Source organism: Podarcis tiliguerta (assembly GCF_965153285.1).
Source record: "Podarcis tiliguerta genome assembly, chromosome: 6".
NCBI classification, from domain to species: Eukaryota; Metazoa; Chordata; class Lepidosauria; order Squamata; family Lacertidae; genus Podarcis; species Podarcis tiliguerta.
Window position 1 is genome coordinate 49470114 of NC_139539.1, and position 20671 is coordinate 49490784.

At 42.3% G+C, this 20671-nt stretch overlaps 1 protein-coding gene across 2 annotated transcripts in view; it reads left to right on the forward strand.

The window, feature by feature from the left end:
• Positions 1-409: 409 nt before the first annotated feature.
• The window catches only part of DMAP1 (DNA methyltransferase 1 associated protein 1), a 35212-nt gene continuing 14950 nt past the window's right edge, over positions 410-20671 (forward strand). Inside the window, exons 1-8 of one of the 2 annotated variants that reach the window (XM_083446101.1) lie at positions 410-609; positions 2899-3008; positions 4041-4132; positions 5442-5637; positions 6835-6993; positions 8924-9091; positions 10296-10481; positions 14580-14651. In XM_083446101.1, coding sequence (XP_083302227.1) covers positions 2907-3008; positions 4041-4132; positions 5442-5637; positions 6835-6993; positions 8924-9091; positions 10296-10481; positions 14580-14651 — 975 coding nt within the window. In that variant the 5' untranslated portion in view covers positions 410-609; positions 2899-2906. The remainder of the gene's footprint in view (positions 610-2898; positions 3009-4040; positions 4133-5441; positions 5638-6834; positions 6994-8923; positions 9092-10295; positions 10482-14579; positions 14652-20671) is intronic. The other variant, XM_083446102.1, reaches the window with a different exon arrangement.

Genomic DNA, 20671 nt, shown 5'->3' on the forward strand with positions numbered 1-20671 from the left:
GAAATACCACTTGTGGGAATAAATATTGTACTAAAATTACTAACTTTTTTAGAAAAAGAAAACCGTTATGGCGATCATCCAGTTTAAGAATTTATGCAGTGTGCGTTAAGGGGAGGACAGAAAACGTGCTGTAAGATGTTACAGGCGCAGTAGCATTCCCTGCTTTTACCTATAAAATGTAGCTTCAACTTACAGGCAGCCTTACTTTTTACTAGCGATGCTCTGACATCGACTGAGGGGCGTTGACTCTGTTTGCCACGCCCCTTGTATAGTGAAAAACGCATCAGAAGAATTTGACGCAAACAAAGCAATCGCCATCCGCATTCTACTTTAGTGATATTAGTTTTACGCCTACTCTCCACCCTGTACTTTATCGTCAAAATTTTAGAAAGTTTTTTTCCACTTCAAGCGGGGAAACGGAACCAGCAACTTGGAACTCTTGACGCTAGCCGAGCCACAATTGGTGTTGCACGTTCGGACCCAAGTGGGAAACGATTCTCGGATTAAACGGGGACCGGAAGTAGTATTGGGATTCCCGTATCGGCGCTGCACAACCGGTGTCCGCTGCTGCTGGTTTAGGGTTCGTAGCTTGTGAAAGGAAAGTGTGAGGTACGGGGGAAGGGAAATGGGAATGTGCGTGGGGGATACGCTGGGAGTTGGGAATGCGTAAGAAACCGTGAAGAGCGGGAAACTTGAGGCGCGCGGAGTTGATAACGTGGTTTGGGGAGCCTGGGGCCATTTGAGCGGGCTGCAGCGTATGTGGAGGAGAGCTGGGGGTGTATCTTTCATTAGTATCCGGTGTCTTTTCCCTTGGGGCTCCGGAACTCCAGAGCTACCATAGGAAAAAGTCCACGCCAAAACATCATGAAAAACATACATTTGTCGAAATGTAACGCTATCTCAATACTATTCCAGAAATATTGTTCCATTCATAATGCAACAATTGAGGCCGAAAATTGAACTCCCGAATTCCAACTAAGGCTGCCATCCTAGCCCCACATGCTTGGGAGTAAGCTCCATAGAGTTTAGGAGGACTTCTGTCTGAGTAGACATACAGTGGTACCTCGGGTTACATACGCTTCAGGTTACAGACTCCGCTAACCCAGAAATATTACCTCAGGTTAAGAACTTTGCTTCAGGATGAGAACAGAAATTGTTCTCCGGCGGCAGCAGGAGGCCCCATTAGCTAAAGTGGTGCTTCAGGTTAAGAACAGTTTCAGGTTAAGAACGGACCTCCGGAACGAATTAAGTACTTAACCTGAAACTGTAGTTAGGATTGCACTTGACATTCTTATCAGGGAGCAACGGGGCGATCTAAACTGCAGCCAGGCAGTAGTGGGAGAGGGCAGATGGGCAGAGACACTGCCTCCTCTGCAGCCCCGTTGTTCATAGTGGCTTGGGCAGAAGGCAAGAGGGCAGGCAGAAACATGCTCTGGGAACTGCTATAGCTTTTAGGTCCGATGTCATCAAGTGACTGCAGGAGTGGACAAAGCAGCAAATAAAGTCTGTGTTATTGTGTGGGATATCTTTAGGCTCGTTTTTAATAACAGGGATTAAGGTTTGTGCACGTATATTTCAGTGGCCCAGTTTGCACATCTCATTATACCATAGTTTACAACAAATAATGGTTTAATGTGAATGAGCAGCATCCTGGTGCAAATGGATCAAAATTTCCCACAGCACTCTTCCCCCATTCCTACCAGTGCTGTGCTGTGGATATGGCTCTACATAAAGCATGAGTGTGCCTAAGATTTGTTGTGGTCACCCACTCATGTTTCATTTGGAGAGGAACAAGCCACGAGCCCAGGTTTGGATCACATAACTAGCCAGACCCTGACTTGTTTTGTCTGCAGTGCAGCAGGAACAGAGTAGGAATTCTGTGAGAATGTTTGAGCACTTGTCATGGATGTAGCCAGGATTTTTGTGGTGGGGGCAGGCCTCCGCTATGTATTTTTATTGATTTTTATTGATTTAGAGGGGGCAGCTGCCCCCCTTGGTTACGCCCGTGGCACTTGTTCATTTTAAACTATAGTTTGTTTTAAACTATGGTTTAATGTGACATGCAAACCAGGCCAGTATCCGCTTCCTAATGCTTGTCTACCTCCATATTTCAGAATAGTTGTTTATATAAACAGAATTTTATAAACAGAATTGTTTTGTTATGGTTTCTTATTCAACTTCTTTTTCTATTTTATGTCGTGTCTGGGCCTGGATACCATTATATATTGGACAGTGGATGCAAAGGAGCTCTTTTATTTAACTCTTGCTAATCAAGTTTGACACCAGGCATGTGTGTAATCTACTAAAATTTCTAAATTTGGTTTGGCTAGATTACATAGATGTGATTATGTTTTTTTTCCTGCTTCAGAGATTCAGGTTTTCAAATAATTTGTCTGCTGTTTTGACATAGACTGTTAGGAGGGAATGGCAAGAAGATTGATTTGTATATAGACTTGTAGTGATGGTGATAGTGAGGAGCAACCATAGTAGACACAGACACATAGCTGACACGAAACGCCCATCCCCTACGGGAAGTCTAGAAACCATGTTCTAGGATTCTAAGTCTTTATCAGATGCTGCCTGTGCTTTTCACATAATATAACATAACATAAATATCAGGTTCTGCAGTTTGGTGGAAAACACACGGGTGCATGGAATAAACAAAGCTCTGGTCACTAGTCCCATGGGTATAGAAGTTGCAGGTGCTTGTATTTTCGGTAAGTTAACTGTATGGAGAAGAGAAAATTAATTCCTAAGTAAGTAAGTAAGTAAGTAAGTAACAAGCAGTCTGTTGTATGTAGAGGGAGTCAACAAATTTTGCAGCTAATTTTCTGAAGGCTAGTCTGTATCCTTTTGGTATTCACTTAATTTTTAATTATGCCTTGATTTTTATTTCAGGTGACAAAATGACTACAGGAGCTGATGTCCGGGATATATTGGAACTGGGGGGCACAGAATCTGAGAACATAGGAACTATTAATAAAAAAGATATCATCAATTCTGATAAGGTACAAAAGGGGTGAAGAAAGGGGATCAGAGAGGGAGAAGCTTTGTGCTTGTAATTCTAAGTTATGTGCATGCAACATGATCTTCTTTTGGATCTTGCCAGCATGATTGCTGCATACAGCAATATTGTTTATCCTATTCTTGAACAAGTTGTGAGGCTACATTCCTCTTAAAAAATAGAAATAAAAGATCAGATTCTTTTTCTTTTTTTGAAATATGAAACATAACACATTTTTCAGCATCCTCATTCTCTGCTGTCCCTATAGTTTTGCATTTGAATGTCTAAAGAAATTAATATCTCTGTACCTGCTGGTGAAAGCAATGTGGTATCACTTATTTCAATTTTGTTTCATCTATATACAGCATAAAGCTGGGATGCATAATTTGAATGTCCTTTTTGGGCATAAGGAAAATAGCAATCCATTCTACTTTTGTTAATGATATTTACATTTACATTCTTTACACTAGGATTTGCAGGGTCTCAGGAAACCTCTCAGGCTATATTCACTGAAGGGCTCCTCTCTCTTGCTTTTTGCTGCTTCCTGTTTATATTTGCAGCATTGTTTAGATTGTTGAGTATAAATGAGAATCACACCTGCAGCAGAATGACAGAAATGTGGAGGGATGGGAGAATTAGGGAAAGTTGGTTTGTCTGCGGAACTTTGGGAGGTCTGGTTGACACTGCAGGTATTGTCTGTCATCCAATAGAAATTCTGCTACCCTCTTAATCCCCACCTCCAGAATGTTCCTGCATTTTGAGAACTATGAGTAAAGTAGGAAGTGAAGACTTTGCAGGAAAGCAAAATATAAACAACATCCTCTTGCTGCTCATATGTTTTTGTACTGAGAGTTTAAGCTTGACTAAAGTTAGATCAATAAAGCTGGATTGTGATGTTTTGAGGCATTGCATAGGAGAGAACAGCTGCAATCTGTCAGATGTAAAAATCTGAATAAACAGAGACTGATGTTTATACTCCCACATATTTTTGGTGTTAAGGTTGCACTGCCTTTGATAAAAACCTTTTTTTTTCCAGAAAAAATCCAAGAAATCATCGGAGACCCTCACATTTAAGAGACCAGAAGGAATGCACCGGGAGGTCTATGCACTACTGTACTCTGATAAAAAGTAAGTTTTGTTACCTGGATAGTTGGTGTTTTCCTTAAACCAGCCTCTCATCTCCTAGGTATTTGACAGATGAAAGCCTTGACAAGTCTGTTCTTGAAAATTTACTTTCTCCAGCTTTTGATAGTGTTTTTACCTTTAGCCCCTTCCTAGTATCTATGACTTGCTCTACTGGAAGTGCTGTTTCTGCATTTTTTTATCTCCATAATCTAAATGTGTGAAGCCCTTTTGATATGTAAAAATTTCAGATGTTGAGGGCATGGAACTCTCCTTTTAAAAAGAATGTTGGGAAATACTGAACTATTTACTGTCTGGAAGAGCTATAGTTCTTGATTCTGAATTTTCATTTTGGGTTCATGAACCTTAGACAATGGAAAGTTCACATGAATTGTAACAGATTTCTCAACTCTCACATTCTGTTTTGTTCCTTGTCAGAGGCTGAATTGTAAGAAGGCTGTACTATTATGCCTTGCCTAAATAATGTTTTAGGAGCACTATGCTTCGTGGATTCCTAGATTGAATGAAAGAAGCAGATTTTCTGTATCCTGCAGTATTTGAAAGTGCATAACAGGAAACTATGGTATTCCATTATGAGAATGTGCTGTGATTAGCCTTTAGCTTGTATTTAACTTCTAAGAGGTTTCTTCCTTGCTATCAGAAAAGTAACACCTTAGAGGTGATTATAAGACCTACTTTTTGGTTTTTGGTTGGCTTTCTCATTTTCTGTAGAGGAACTGAACAGATGGGAATAAATGGTCACTAGAGCTAACCTTGCTGTCCAGTGAGCCCTTAATGATCCCACCAGCTCCATCTTTTATAGCTTCAAGCAAAGAGGCATCCTATTCCTGAAACATACTTGTTCTTGGGATCTGTCCTAGGAGATCTTTGGGCATGCTCCTTTTTTTAAGGTCTGACAGTTCCATTTGTCCTTTTTTTACACTTCATGCCAGTGAACATGAACAGCAACTTGAGGAAGTGGAAAACCAGGATCTGTGTCAGCAGCAGCTGCAAGCAGAGCTGCTATTAGCCAATGAACATCCAGGTTAATTAACGGGGGGGGGGGCTGATTGCAGACTCTGTACCTCACTGGCCTATGTACACGTAAGAGATTAATAAATTGTGACCCTCTTTGGTCTGTGGAGCTTTGGGTTGTGTGCTGAGTGTGTAAGATCAGTCTACAGTATACAGAATTGTCCTAGATTTACACTGATCTTTAAGCATTCCTCAGAGATCATAGAAGGGGATTAAATATGCAAAATGAGCCTCATGCAGACAGTAGGTTCCATTAATTTGCGCCTTGTCTTTGTTTCAGGGATGCACCTCCCCTTCTTCCAAGTGACACAACGCAGGGCTACCGCACAGTTAAGGCAAAGCTGGGATCTAAGAAAGTGCGGCCTTGGAAGTGGATGCCTTTCACCAACCCTGCTAGGAAGGATGGGGCCATGTTTTACCACTGGAGGAGGGCAGCAGAAGAGGGCAAGGATTACCCTTTCGCCAGATTCAACAAAGTATGGAGGCTTGATCAGAGCTTGTATTAAGTATGAAGGCTTGAACAGGGTTTGTGAAATGGGAGCGAGTGGATAAATTTGTGCCAAAATATCTCAAAGGACATCTCCAAATACCCTCTTTCTTTCACTTGCTATCTCTAGGGTTAATTCCCATACCAACTTCAGAAGTGTAAGACTGATTCTGGTATCACAGGACATTAAACTCTGCAGTATTCTTTAAATTTTTTTAAATACTTGAGTCCTGTGGGGTGTGTGCACTGTTGCTACTTATCGGTGTCCACACTGAAAGTTCTGATTTGGAAGGCATCTAAGTAACATTGGGTTGGGTAGTGCCTTGAAGCCACAAGTTAAAGTTAGCATGAAAAAGTCACAAAAAGTTAGCAACTTTTCTCTTAGGAGCGTGCAGGTGTGAATACACACACACAAACACACAAAATTATGTGACGTCAAATTGGACCAGGAGCATTGCAAACTTTATTATACTGTGACATCTGAAACTGAAATTCTTTCCAGTAGAGTTGGCACCCTTAGGGTAGGGTTGAACATTTGTTAGATGCCCAAACAAACTTTGCACTTCTGCTTTTTATGCTTCTGATGTAGTGCCCCGAGTGGAAGTTGTGTTAGGAGAGAGGCACATTCCTCAGATGAGATTCTCACGTGTACATCTTCCCCCTGTGTTATGTTGAAAGCAGAAAAAGTAGATTATCAACTGGGAACACATCTGTGGCTGTTCATATCTTTAAGGAGATAGCATTGAGTAAAGGTGCAATTGCCCCAAGATTGAGGGGGCCCGCCACGTGTGACATCACACACGTAATGCATGTGCAATGTTGCATCGTCTGGAGGAGGCCGAGTGCTCTGAAGGAACTGGCCACTAAAGCTGCGCCACGTTCGGTTGTGTGCTTAGCCTCCTCTGTCCCTTAAACATTGGAATAACAGATAAAACTAATGGAAGGAACTAGCGGCCCCCACTATATCATTTGGGTGGCAGCAAAGATGGGATGTGGGAAATAAAGCTTACATTTTGAAGATACATTTGACTTGTGATTGGGGCATAGAAGAGGGCAACTGGATTTCTTTCCTGTGAAATCATGGGTTTGTTTTACCTCAAAGTAATCCTGCTCGATGAAACAATCCTGCATGAGGGGGAGTATGTTGTGCAAGCCGTCTCATTCAGTCTGCTCTTTCCTTCTGCAGACAGTGCAAATTCCAATTTACTCAGAACAGGAGTATCAGATGTACCTTCATGATGATGCTTGGACCAAAGCTGAAACAGACCACCTCTTTGACTTATCCAGACGGTTTGATCTTCGCTTTGTGGTCATTCATGACCGTTATGACCACCAGCAGTTCAAAGTAAGTGCCTGTCAGCTAATACCGTCTACAGTGAAGTTGCCATGGTGCAGTTTGTTGAATAAAACTTATTTCCAGTTTAAGGATCTGCAGACATGGACTATGCAGTGTGCTGGTTAAAATAATACATGCCTGTTAAGGGTTCCTGAATTATCTTCCTGAAGTTTTGTGTGAAACATTATAAGCACCAGCTGCATTGGGTAAGAGACTTACAAAAGCAAGGAAAAAACGGGTTGTTAAGCTCTGAGAGGCATCTCAACAGTGTTTATTTGGAGGTGAGATAGCTAGGACAGAATAGGGATTCTGTTGGTGTACTACCCACCCTGTCACTCAACAGTCTCATTTTCAGCAGGAGTAGTCTTGGTGTTGGAGTCCTCTCACCTCTTGTGCTGGAGAACTTCAACATTTGTGTTGATGCCTTGTCAGGACTGGCTCAGGTTTTCATGGCTGCCATGACAACCATGAATCTGTCCTAAGTAATATCTGGCCCTACCCATGCTGCAGGGCACATTCTGGACTTGGTTTTCTGTGCTGGATTGGATTATGGTGATCTTAGCGTGGAGGAACTTTCTGTTAGTTCCACTGTCATGGTCAGATCACTCCTTGGTGGGGTTTAGACTCGCTGAAGCTCATAACCTTAGTGGGTGTGTGGGTGTGATTAAGATGTTCCACCCTAGAAAGCAAGGTATCTGGAGTGTGTGTTGGCATCTCAGATAATGGATGAGACAGATTATCTAGATCTATTTCAATCTGGTTTCAGGCCTGGTTATGGGAGCGAGATGGCTTTGGTTGCCTTGGTGGATGACATGCCAGGAACTGGACAGGGGGAGTGTGTCCCTTTTGGTTCTGCTGGACTTTTCAGTGGCTTTCAATACCAACTTGGGATGCCTTGTTGGAATGCAGCTTAGAGCCACTGTTTTACAATGGCTTTGTTTCTTCTTGGAGGGGTGAACCTAGAAGGGGGTGCTGAAGGACTCTTGTTTGACACATTGGCTGTTGACCTTTGGGGTCTCTCAAGGTTGTGTTCTGTCCCCCATGCTCTTTAACATTTACATGAAACTGCTGGGAGAGGTTGTCTGGAGCGTTGAAGTTCAGTGTCACCAGTATGCTGTTGACACCCTGCTCTATTTCTCCTTTCCACCTAAATTAAAGGAAGTTGTCTTGATTCTAAACCAGTGTCTGTCATCAGTGATGGACTGGATGAGGGTGAACAAATAGAAACTTAATCCACACAAAACAGAGGTGCTGGATGGAGTTGTACTCTCTCTGTAGACACATGTTTGCAGTTTGGGTGTGCTCCTTTATTCAGCCCTGGGCCCTCTCTTTGGGAGCCTCTCTTACTCCAGCAAAGGAACAATCAGCAACCCACTTTAAGCTCCCAGTAGCTCCTTTGAATCCCCACCCTTACTTGCCCAAAACCTGACGTCATGCGCAAGGAGAAGAACTAAGTTGATTAAGCTAGAAAAAGAATTTTAGGGTTTCTACTGCTGGGTAACTGATTAAGTGAGGTGAGATGGAGAGTGTTAGTGAAGATGTTGCCATGGAATCAGGGGACATGGAACAGAGGATTTTGGAGAATGGCTATATTTTTAATAAAATTGTATTGGTGAGGGAAGATCCCAGAATATGCAGTCCTGTCTTGATTTGTGATTATTGAATGAAGAGCAACAAAGCCTTGTATGTAGCATGGGACCACGATATTGTGATAACTAGGCCCGGATACTACTGCCCAGAGAGCGATAAGTTATTGGATGCTTTGCAGATACTGGAAATAAATAAAACTATTTCCTGTGATAGAGTTCACTCATTGGCACTGATTACAATCATTTTCCTAACATTTCTCTGATGCTTTGTTCATGTTAGATAACTTTAAGCTATTTTTTCATGGTGTTAGATTTCTTTAAGCTCAGTTGTATCCTTGTTCTCTCCTTAGAAGCGGTCAGTGGAAGATTTAAAGGAGCGCTACTATCACATCTGTGCCAAGCTGGCCAACATCCGTGCTACCCCAGGCACTGACTTGAAAATCCCTGTTTTTGATGCTGGCCATGAAAGGCGCCGGAAAGAACAGCTAGAGAGGCTATATAATCGGACACCAGAGCAGGTAATGTCAGGAAATGTTGCAAGGGAGCCTGGCCTCACATTATCTTACACTGGATCTGTAGCAATAGCTTGTCATTTCTGTGTACTCCCCAGTGCCCTTCAGGGCTGCTAATATGACTCCTGTTGGAGGTAGTAGTAGGTGCACCTGCCATCCTTTAGGCGTGATTTATCAAGTAATGGGCATACACATATTAAGTGATCAGTGTGAATAATGGAATAACTACTAGAAAACAAAGTGTCTTAAAATATGTTTTATTTGAGTTTTGTCTGAGAAGGATAGACGCATAGTGCTGATTACGCTTGTCAAGTTCTATCTCTGGATTTCAGACAATGCATTTAGCAAATTTTTCTTTCAGTAATGCAGTGGTGTCCACACTTTTTTCAAAGAGGGCCAGATTTGATGAAGTGAAGGGCTGTGAGGGCCGACCAAAGGGCCAACCAAAGTTGTTGACCTTTTTTCTTTTTTTAGGATTGAAGTTGTTGAGCGGATTAGGTCCCCGAAACTACTGTATGGGTACTTGCATTACCTGGAGAAAAACAGTTGCTTTCATGAAACACCCTGGACACGCCATCATTTTGTAGCTTGTAGTTTGTCTTTTGTAGCTCGTAGTTTGGTGGTGAAGGTGCTGGCAGCAACTGCCTGATCTGGTATTGGCCGAGAATGTTAATAAACATTCATATTTCTGAGGAAATGAAACAAAGTGAAAGGTAGGTTTGACTGTGTTAAACACACTCAGAAAGCTATGTGAGCAGGAGTATCTGTGAGGGTATAGCAAGGGCAGCCTGTGTGCTGAAAATGGGGGAAGGGGCCAAGAAAGGAAAGGCAGGGACTTGTAAATTATGTGTGGTGGAAGAAAGTGAGACTGTGAAGAGCCCTTATATAGGCAGGAGATATGAAAAGAGAGACAATGAGATAGTGACATTAACAATGTAGAATCTATATACGACAGCCTCCTATATACATTGTGAGAGCTTTGGAATCTGCTTGGCTGTGGAATCTAAGTGTTTCAAGGCTTCATGAGCCTTTACAAATTGCTTGTGCGAGAACATTGTACTATTTGTTGCTGCTTTTGTCTCTCTAGTAGTATATTACTTGGCTCCCAGAAGACCACAGGGCAGGTGAAACCCAGGCCAGAAGCACATCTGTTGCCATTAAGTGGCCCCTTTGGATTGCTTTCCCAGTCATGTTTCCGTTTCACCTGTAGGTGGCAGAGGAGGAATATCTAATCCAGGAGCTGCGGAAAATCGAAGCCAGGAAGAAAGAGAGGGAGAAGCGAACACAAGACTTGCAGAAACTCATCACCGCCGCTGACACCACCACTGAACAAAGACGTGCAGAGCGCAAGGCACCCAAGAAGAAGCTGCCACAGAAGAAAGAGACGGAGAAGCCTGTAAATATCTTGTGCCTGCCCTCTTTGTTAGGGCTCTACCTTGCCATTTGTCTGCCACGACCTGGGGCAGGGAGTGAGGGGTGGTTTGTCGGTCCTCACCATATAAGCATTGTTTCTGTGTTTTTGTTTGTTTCTTTTTAGACCCTCATATCTCTTGGGGTGTGGAGAAAAGTTGGGTTTCAATCATAGCAAGCTGCAGAGGGATTTTGGTTAAGCTGGAAGGACTTGAAAGTGCTGCACTGGGAAGGAGAGAAACTGGACTCATGCAAAGCCCTCTCAGAGAGCAAGCAGTTCAGTGGTTAGTGAATACACAGCAAGGAACTTGCTCTTCTTTGTGCCATGCAGCATAGCAACACAAGGGGAGATTAGGGAAATTTGAAAGAAGCACATTTTTCAGCTGATTTCTTCTAAAAAATTACAATTACAGGATGAGGTAGTGGTCAGACTCCCTTCTCGGGTTTCCCAGGCTTGCAGAGGAATTGAAGCTCTTCCAATCTAGGGTTAAGCCAATATTTTTGAAATGTTAAAGAGAATGATCTTTAGTTGATGTTCCTGCCCTCACCTAGAACAAGTGTTTTTATGCCTTCCTAAAACCTCAAGATGGTAGGTGTAAATGGATAACATAAGGAGCAGCATTGACATTCATTTATTTATAAAGAAAAAATTATATACCACCCATACACAGAACACCAAGGTGGTGTACAAAAAATACCAATGTAAATGCAATGCCTCTTTGCCTCTACCTTTCCTATGTTCAGTTGTGAACTTCTCACTCATTCTGTGAAATATTAGACCACAATATGATTTACATGTTGTGAGTGGTGGAACAACGGAATGTCTTAATAATATATGAAATGTCTAGCACTGTGTTTTATTTAGAATACGCTGTGGAATTACCGCATTGACGCCATGCAGTTTCTGGGGAAAGGACTCTGCCTTTCAGATGGCTCTAAGGAGGGAGATGAGTAGGAAGAAGCCACTACATACTTTAAAAAGAAAAGAAAAAAAGTGTGCACCACTTTGTGTCACTACAGGCTTACTGCTTGTTAGGACTGCTCTGCTGACTTGGGTTGGGCTGCCCTGAAGGTTTGTGGTTTCAGTTTCCCTTTGCCTCTTAGTCAGCCAGATTGTTCCATGCCATGCAGCATGTGGAATCAAATAGCCACTCAAAATGCTTGAGGCGTGTTTGGCTGTCTCCCCCAGTATTGCCTGGGGCCCTTGTGCCTGCCTATAGGTAAGCACCTCAGGGCTCCTGAAGGCAGCTTCTGTTGTTGCACTAGTGCTGTTTCAACCATGACAGAGTCCATTAGGAGTCAATTACCAACTGTAGCAGGGAAACGTGTGTGTGTTTTTTTGAAAAAAAAAATGCATTTTAACTAAGAATTTGAATTGAGGGCTGTATCAGCATCATCTCAACAAAGGGAAGTCATTTACCAAAGAGTCAATTGAGGTTGAAGCATTTACAGCTCATGCTGGCGTGTGAGGGATAGCAACCTGTTTAATTGCTCTGATGTGAGGTGAAGACAGACTGTGCAGTGTGGGAGGGAGTTAGTGTGTCCCTCATTTTCATTAGGGATTAGGCGGATAATTGTCAAGGGGAGATGGCAGGGGCATGCCCAAAACTGCTCCAGGATTCTCTTGAACAGAATAACATGGAGAAGTTTGGTTGCATCAGTGCCTTTAGTATGGAGCGGAGTCTGCAGGTCCCAGCATGCATTGCTGCTGATGCGGTCGGTGTAGAGTTTATCTGTACCCCCTCCTGCTGCCATCACGGTAGTCCATCTTCCTTGCTTTGGCTTCAGGTCACCCTAGGCACTATGTTCAATTTATTAACTAGGGACTGCAATAAAGTGTTCTTTAATACTGTGTGTGTCAGGCTAAAGAGCCCCCACAACAGATTTTGACTCTTTAGTGAAGGGCCAAATGATAAAGGGAATTTGTCATATTATCTTCCCTCCGGTGTCCCGAAGGGATAGAATAACTAATTTATTGTAATCAACACAGTTTCCTGGGCTGTGAATGGGGGCTTTCCTTTGTTTGCAATGTGGGAAATCAAATGGCATAGCTTCAACAGGTTAGGTCTTGGCCAAACACAAGTAAGAAAGTTTGCTGCTAAATGATGGGAGATAATTCCCTGCTCAGCGAATTATCTTAGTGATTATTGTACTAGTCATCAGTATTTCCTTGGGTTCACAGAATATATCAGTTGTCTCATGGATGATCCATGGTATATCTCTTTACAATATTGAAATTTCTGGGTGGAAAGGCTTTTTTTTTTGTTAATAGAAGATGTTCAATAGAATGATGTGTTGGACTGGTGACAATTTTTCTTTTGAGAAGCATATATGTATCCAAACATATATGTATCCAACTCAGCCCATCTTCTGACTTCCAGTCAGCTTTAACAGCTTCCAGGATTACTATAGCTCCCTTTTAATTAAGCAAGACCCACGTTATTTGGAGGCAAAGATAGAGGGATCTGCAATAGAGCTTATTATGTTGGGTTTCTTTCTTCCTCTGCTGAGGATATGCACACACGCTTTTAAAATTATAGCTTAATTGTCCAAGAATTTATTGTATTGAAGCATTTGTGAATCTGCAGTGTTTAAACAGCGGATAAATTACATGCTTAGCTTGTAATGGGAAAATATTTGGCTAGAAGAGAAAGACATTATTCCTGGTGAAAAATGCAAGGCACTATGAGATGGGTATATTTCCCCACAGCATGAAGTTCATGCAGGGAACAAATGGCTAGAACAAGAATAGTAAAGTTGTTTAGTACAAATGGTACAGAAGTTAAATAGTTAATGGAAAGTGATACTAATCTTGGTTTATTGGCCGTAAACATGGAACAGAAAACATGCAATGATCAGGTGGGGAAAGTTTAAAGATATTAAACAAATCTTAGATTCTCAAGATTTTAAGAAGTCATAATTTTGCATTTCAGAGTTGCACTCCAAAATATATCCACACTTGGGACCATGCAGGGTTTTAGAACCTGCTTTGTATCCAGGTTTGTAGTTATACTAGCATGTTGTGAGTTCTACAGGTCAAGACTATAAGGTTGCATTCAGTGTAGTGTTAAGGTGAATGTTCTGTCAGCTCAAGGGTTTCCTTTGCTCAGCTGAATGTTCTTTTCTCTCCTCATGCGTCCCCAAATCTGTTCTGGGGGTTCCCCCAACCCTCTGGTTCAGATTTGGATCACAGGGAGGAGGAAGGGAGAAATCCCATTGTGCTGGAGCTGATCCTTGTGCTTCTGCAAGAATTTAATTGACTATTGCTATAATGCTTTAGGGCTGGGGGCCAGAAGGCATACCCTCCAATATTCCGCATGAAAATAGGGACATTCTATGCTTTAGAAATGTCCCTATCTTCAGACTGTTCAGGTAGCAATGGGCATTCTACTTTATGCAGCATAGTAAAAAGATTGAGGCTCAAATAATTCAGAATGGATCAAAGCAAACAGATTTTAAACCAGTGAGCAAATCAGTGTTGTGGTTGACTAACTTTGTGTAAAATGATTCATGAAAGTAATTTTATCTATTGGAGCCTGTTTTCAGGAATTGGGCAAAACAAAGATGTAGAAGTTAATTGAGGTTTTGGAGACCTAGGAAACCTGAATAGCATTCTTACAGTCCTAGCTAGTGTGAGGCCCTGTAGATTTTAGCCTAGTAGAATCTTTCTGGTTCATCCAGAAGAGACTGCTGTTAGGGTAGTGCTGCTTTTAAGGACAATGTCACATGTTATGTCAGTATAGTTTGTGCTATTTTGTTTCGCCTAGAGCTATGAAACCCTTTCCATGTCCCACTGGTTGTTTTAGATGCAATTTGCCTCCATAATTTTTAGTACGTTCCTAGTACGGCTAGATTTGTACCAGCAGACATTGTTGATATCTTAACATATCAAAGCCACCTTTGGCAGTTTAAAAGGCATTAAAATTAATGGGTGCAGTTCTCAAAATCCATAGTTTCCCCCAGTCTTGCTTAGCAGGGCCTTCTTAGTGCAGACATTGACAGCTGCCTCTCTGTCAGAGAGTGGTCCTTGTACATCCTTTTGCATTTCCTTTTCTAAACATATGCTGTCTCTTTCTCTTTTAAGGCTGTTCCAGAGACTGCTGGCATCAAGTTTCCGGACTTCAAGTCTGCAGGTGTCACACTGCGGAGTCAGAGGGTAGGCTACTATGTTGGTTGTTGGAGCCCTGTGTGGATGCTTGATTGCTTTCATTTCCTATTTATTCTCTTTTTAAAGCTGTTAAAGGTCCATTGGAGTCTGGGCTGTAATATCAATGTGGGTTCTGGCTGGTCTCAGAAATAATAGCTGTGTGTTTGCACTAGAGGTCCACTAGAGGTGCCAGTTGTTCATGGCTGAACTTGCTTCTTTGCTCCTTAAGCCTCAACTGTTCTGACTATGTCTCTGCGCTCTTATGCTTCCATCTGAGGTCAGGTTATCATTCCTGATAATGGGACCCCAGCAGAATATGTAGCCAGGAGAAGAGTCCTGGGAAAATCATTGGGAAATGGGTTACAAGCTAGCTCTGTCTTCTGCAAACTGCACTGTTCCCATGAGTAGTTTTAAAATAAAAATTAGACATCTGGATTTTGCAGCATTCTTCATGAGAAGAAGCAGTTGGGACATGGAACTAACTTTCTGCCTCTTTTGAAGTTAATCAGAGGGCATTTTTAATATTACAATGTTAACTCGGCAAATAACTTTGTGTTTCCCCATTCTGTTGCTACTCCCCCCCCCCATTTACATAATGGTTCTTTTTCATAAATGATAAACAAGGCAAAGGTGTTAGGTGCAGCTTAGACCCACTGCCCAGCGGTCTCCCTGCCTGAGCTGACAGAGCTGGTCTCAGAGCCTGTGTTGAGGACTCCCAGACTGCTGGTTCTGGGGGACTTCAACATCCATGCTGAAGTAACTGGCTCTGGGGTGGCTCAGGGCTTCAGGGCCACCATGACACCTTTTCCCCTCTGCAGAGGCAGGGGATCTATTAGGATGGTCCACCCTCAGAGGCTGATGGATCCAATGGGTTTCCAGTCAGCGCTGGGGTATTTCCCAGCTGATATGACTGGTGCTCTTGTCAAAGCCTCGGCCGACCTCTGGAACATCTGAATGGCAAAATCACCTGCATCCGCTGGTGGGATCTTGAGTTCACGAGTACAACATATGAATTTCAAAGGGTATCCTGAGCACTGTCTAGACCTGTTGTGTTGGATGAGTTTTAGTTTGGAAGGCTTGATGTGGACAAGGTGCTTGGATTGGTCAGGGTGACCATTTGCACTCTGGACTTGCTCCCCTTGGCTGATAAAAACTAACAGGGAGGGGACAGCTGGCTGGGCCAGGCAGGTGATTACTGCCTCCTTGTGAGATGAGGTGGTCCCTGCCTGCTTGAAGGAGGCAATAGTGAAATCCTTCCTCAAGAAACCTTCCCTGGATTCAGAAAATCTAAGTAACTACCGGCCAGTTGTCAAGCTCCCCTCCTTGGTCAAGATTCTTGAGCAAGTGGTTGCAGATCAGATCCCTTCCTTGTTACTGAGCAAGCTAATCACTGATGGCGTTGTCAGGGTTGTGGCTTTGCTGTATGACATGTCTCAGAACTCCCAATACAGTAGGAAGAGCGAATTGGCATATATGAGAAATCTGTTGCTGACAGTAGGTTAATTGGTGTAACTTTGGGATATGCCTTGGAATGCTACTTGGGGCAGCAGCAGGGAGGTGAGTGGCTATCGCTTGGTTCAGCCTTAATAACAAACCGTGGTTTGTTTGCTTTGAGCATGAGCCTTGGGTTTACATGGTCTTCCCACCTCTTTTCAAGTGAGGGGAGGAGATTGAAAGCAATTTCTTGTTTTGTCCAAACCTGAGGAAACTGAAGTTTCTCCACTTTCAAAAAAGAAAAAGAAAAAAAAAAGGAAAGATGGGAGAGTGCATGAGACACTCCCCACTGTGGAGGGCGCTGTACTGGCTGTGACGTCGCATGGGGGTGGTGCGTGCATTAGTCACGCACCGTCCCAATGTCACCTTCCCGCCCGCCTGCCCGCCCGCTACATTGTAAGGGGCATGTACGCTGGTCACTGTTTTGGAGGGGAATGAAGAACACACACACACAAAAAGGTAACTTGTTAATTTAATGTTTATTTCTATGAGGAGGAGTAATTCTGAGGGGTCAAACAAAGAAATAATAAAAAAGTGACAAAAAAGTTATTTTTATAATGACGAGTTTTGCGGCTCCCAGGTTTTTTTTCTTCGGAAACGGGTCCAAGTGGCTCTTTTTGTCTTAAAGGTTGCAGACCCCTGTCCTAGACTATTACTTATTTTAGTCCCTCCTTCTGAACTCAAATCTGTACCATCTTTATCAGCTTCATTTTATACTCAACATAGTAAGCAAGATTTTATATTTTTGTTATTTCATGCAACTATAAAACTAAAGATTAAAAAACCCATCCACCAGCAAGGATTTCTCATGTTCTATATTATTAGAAGTACTCCATTAACAGAGTTTGTCTTTTGCCCAGGACCATTTCCCCCTCTTCAAAGATCTTGAGATGCCTAAATTTTAAGACCATAGTCATATGCCAAGACTGGTCGTTGGTAAATCTAGCTCCATTACTGGGATATGTTGGCATTAAATATCAACATTGTTTTGGCTAGGGAATCACTGGGTGAAAAGATATTGGGTGATGAGAATTGACCTTTGACCACTCATTTAACCTTGTCTGAGGTCCCAGTTCTTGCATTAGGAGTGTAGCCCGGCTGCCATTGCTTTGTAATTGGATCCTTTGCTTCGCTGGCAAGATTCACAGGGCAGAACTGCATAGAATGGGGGGATAAAATGCTAAGTTAACATCAGTGCACTAGTGCCCAGCCGTTCCTGCAGCCATGCTATATCCATAATCTCTTAATTGGGCCTCTGACTTCAAGGGTTAATAGTTTTCTCTATGCTACTGGCACTCATGGAGCCTGGAGGCTTTACCAATATTTGTGTGGCATTTCCAAAGCTTCTGCAAGTGATTGTGATTCTAAGTGTTGGCCTGGATTGGGAAAAGCTGGCTTTATTGGGCTGTTATTTCTGCCAGTATGTGCTTTGGTGCCAGCACTCCCACCTCTGTTTTTGATTGACAAGGTTTGGAGATGGTGTGCAGTGTGACATACGCAAAGGTGAGCAGACATGGAAGCCCTGGGGAGCAATCGGGAGAGGATTTGTTAACTGCCTGGATTAAGTCCTCTTTCTAAACAGCTTGTTCAGATTTTCTTCTGCAGTTCGTTGCAATGGAGAAGCAAGGGGTAGCTTTGTAACTAAGATCAACGTGATGTTTTCTGCATAATAGTGAGGGAAACGATTTGCTTGAATATCATAAAAAACCACCCAGTTCTGGCTTAATGAAGATCTTACAAATTAACAGATTTGTTTGGAAGTGCCCTGATAATGTCCTGTATTCTTTCCTACTCCTGATAATTTCCTTAATTCGATAATAGTCTTTTAAAGCTTGCAGAGTAACCAAGTGCTGGCAATCAGGAGTTTAGAGAAATTTGAAGGGGGGAAAAGCAGTTATCACTACAAGTTCTATACAGATCTTTTGCTTCTACAATTAATTATCAGAAATTAACAGCTGAATTTGGTTTTCAAAAGACCAAACCTGATCATTGTAGTCCTTAAATAATTGAACAAAAGCAATCTTCCCTTCCTCAATCTAGACCTCTTGGGAAGAGTGGGGTGTAGTAGTCACTTTGGAAAAGGGGCAGTTTTGTATGATTCAAATATATTGTGTACCAGTGAATTTGAAATGTGTGCACAAATTTCATATCTCCCCTCACTTTTTTTTGGAGAAATTAATTTATTCCTGTAGACTTTCATGCTGCCAGCTTAGAATAGAATGAAGGCTTTAAATTTGTGTTCTCTCTGAATGTGGACTTCTTTTATATTTAACCTTAATATTCCCTCTGTGTTAATATACATTTTGTCAGGCAATTTTGGTGATACGTTTTCTTGCTACCCTATCCTTTGCTAAAGAGAACATTGGCAAAGAGTGTTTGGGTTCTGCTTTGGGGCTCTTGCCCTGAGTCTATGGGATGAGGCAAGAGGTCTGGACTCTAGACTGCTAAGTCTTTGATAATGAGGCAAAAACAGTAGGATAAAAGAAAGTTCTTAGCAGCCTCAGAGCCAGGGAGCGCACTGGGAGATGCTGTGGCGCAATTGTTTAGTTCACAGCTGGACACCTTCCACCAAGAAAGGCTTCCAGCCGGCAGTTTTACTTGTTACCTGCTAACTAGGATCTTGTAGACAAATTGGTGGTCAGACCAATTAAAAAGAAATAGGGGGAGAGGGAGCTTTCATTCCCATTGATTCACACATCCACCCTCACTGGCTTTTAAATATTTACTAGCCAACTGAGCACTTTTTTAGCACTGATTAATGAGGTACAATCTACTGTGGTGCTTGCTTTCTCGGAGCACGGGGCTGGGTGGGGGCTAGGATTGTACTACGCATTCAAGATAAACGAGTATTTTGGTCAAAGCTTGGCACGAGGGAGGGGGGCGGCTTAGGTATGTGTATATATTAAATGCATGTTCTCAATATTTGATTTGTTTCGCTGTGAAGCAGTTGTGTGCGCTGCCTGTTTACTCTTCACCAGAGGCCCTTGGCCATGCGCCTTCTCTCTGACATTAATGCAGAGCCAGACCTCATCAGCTGCTAACGGGGGAAACATCTGTCTTTCTTCGCTTGATCAATACTGTCCCTTCAGAGGCCGAGCCTTGAAAGCAGTTACATAAAATACCAGTAATATTTATTTGGATTTGATAAATTTAATTACTTGGAACAATTAATAATTTATCTCTTTAGTATTGACTGTGCTGCAAGGCATTTTGGTGAGATAAGCTGATGGTAATCAGCACCTTCTTATTAGCCGGAAATTGTATGTTGCCACGATGGGAAAAGACTTCCAATGGTTAGAAAGATGAAGTGTTCTTGTTGCTTTTACTGACACATTCATGTAGTAACAGCGTGCAGAGCTAGACTCCACTACACAAATGTGTGAGATAATAGCTTGGGACATGGAGCACGTGGCAAGATGGGCGGAAAGTGTGATTTGAATGTCATCTCTGTTTTACTAACAGATATTGAGCGCTGAAGCAATACAACTCAGAAGTATTCTTCTAACCCTTCATCAGTATGTCCAGTACTGCGGTGGTTCTCAGATCTTTTACTTATGGGAGACTGGTTGTAAAAAATGTGGGGCTTGTGTAATACTGTCATGCCAGTGGATAGGATTTCCTCTCCTCCCCATCTGCTCCAAAGGGTCTCCCAGCTCTCTGGAGGGAATTTGGGGAGATTGCGGAAGGAGGAAAGGAAGGGTAAGCAGAAGTTTTTGTCGTGCCAGTGTGATCCCACAAATGGCTGTCACCCTTGATTAATTGAAAGATGAGATTTCATAAGCTAAAGCGCCTGATCACAAATGCACCAAATGGGCAATGAAGGTTTCTTATGAATGTGCAAGTGTGTGTACAGCCCCTTCATTTGGGGCCAAATTTAAAGTGCTGGCTTTAGCGATTGAAGTCTTAAGTCCAGGTAATGTGAAAGACTGCCTGTACCTGCATCAGGCTGCCTGAGCTTTATGATAAGTTATGGACACTATATTTTCTAAACTGTAGATTAGAGGCTAATGGGTATCAAGAAAAGGGCCTTTTCAGTGGTGATCCCACAGTTACAGAATATGACCCCCACCCCCTGCCCATGAAGTGACTTTTACTTGCTTTCAGAAAAGGATCCTTAAGATGTTCTTATTTTAATCATCTTTTTAAATTCTTTTTAAAAAAAATAGTTGTCTTTTACTGCTAGCTTTAAATGAATTACTTATATGATGGAATGCATATGTTCTATTACTGGTTTTATATGCTGCCTTGGGAGGACAATTGTCCTGCCAAGTGGAATGTAAATCTTTAAATAAACAAATACCTGATACCTGAATTACTAGTTTTGCTAATAATATTTGCATATATTGGTTTATTAATTCTGCCTATAGTGCACTTCTGAGATTTAGCTCTAGGCAGAAGGTTGGACATTGAAAGGCTTCTGGTCCTTTCAGAATATTGGGTTTGGGGCATGTACCCACGTAGTAAGGTGTTAAGTTTTGTTAGAGCCCATTATTTGCCAGAATTACTTCTAGGCATGTTCCAGATTGCTTAACATG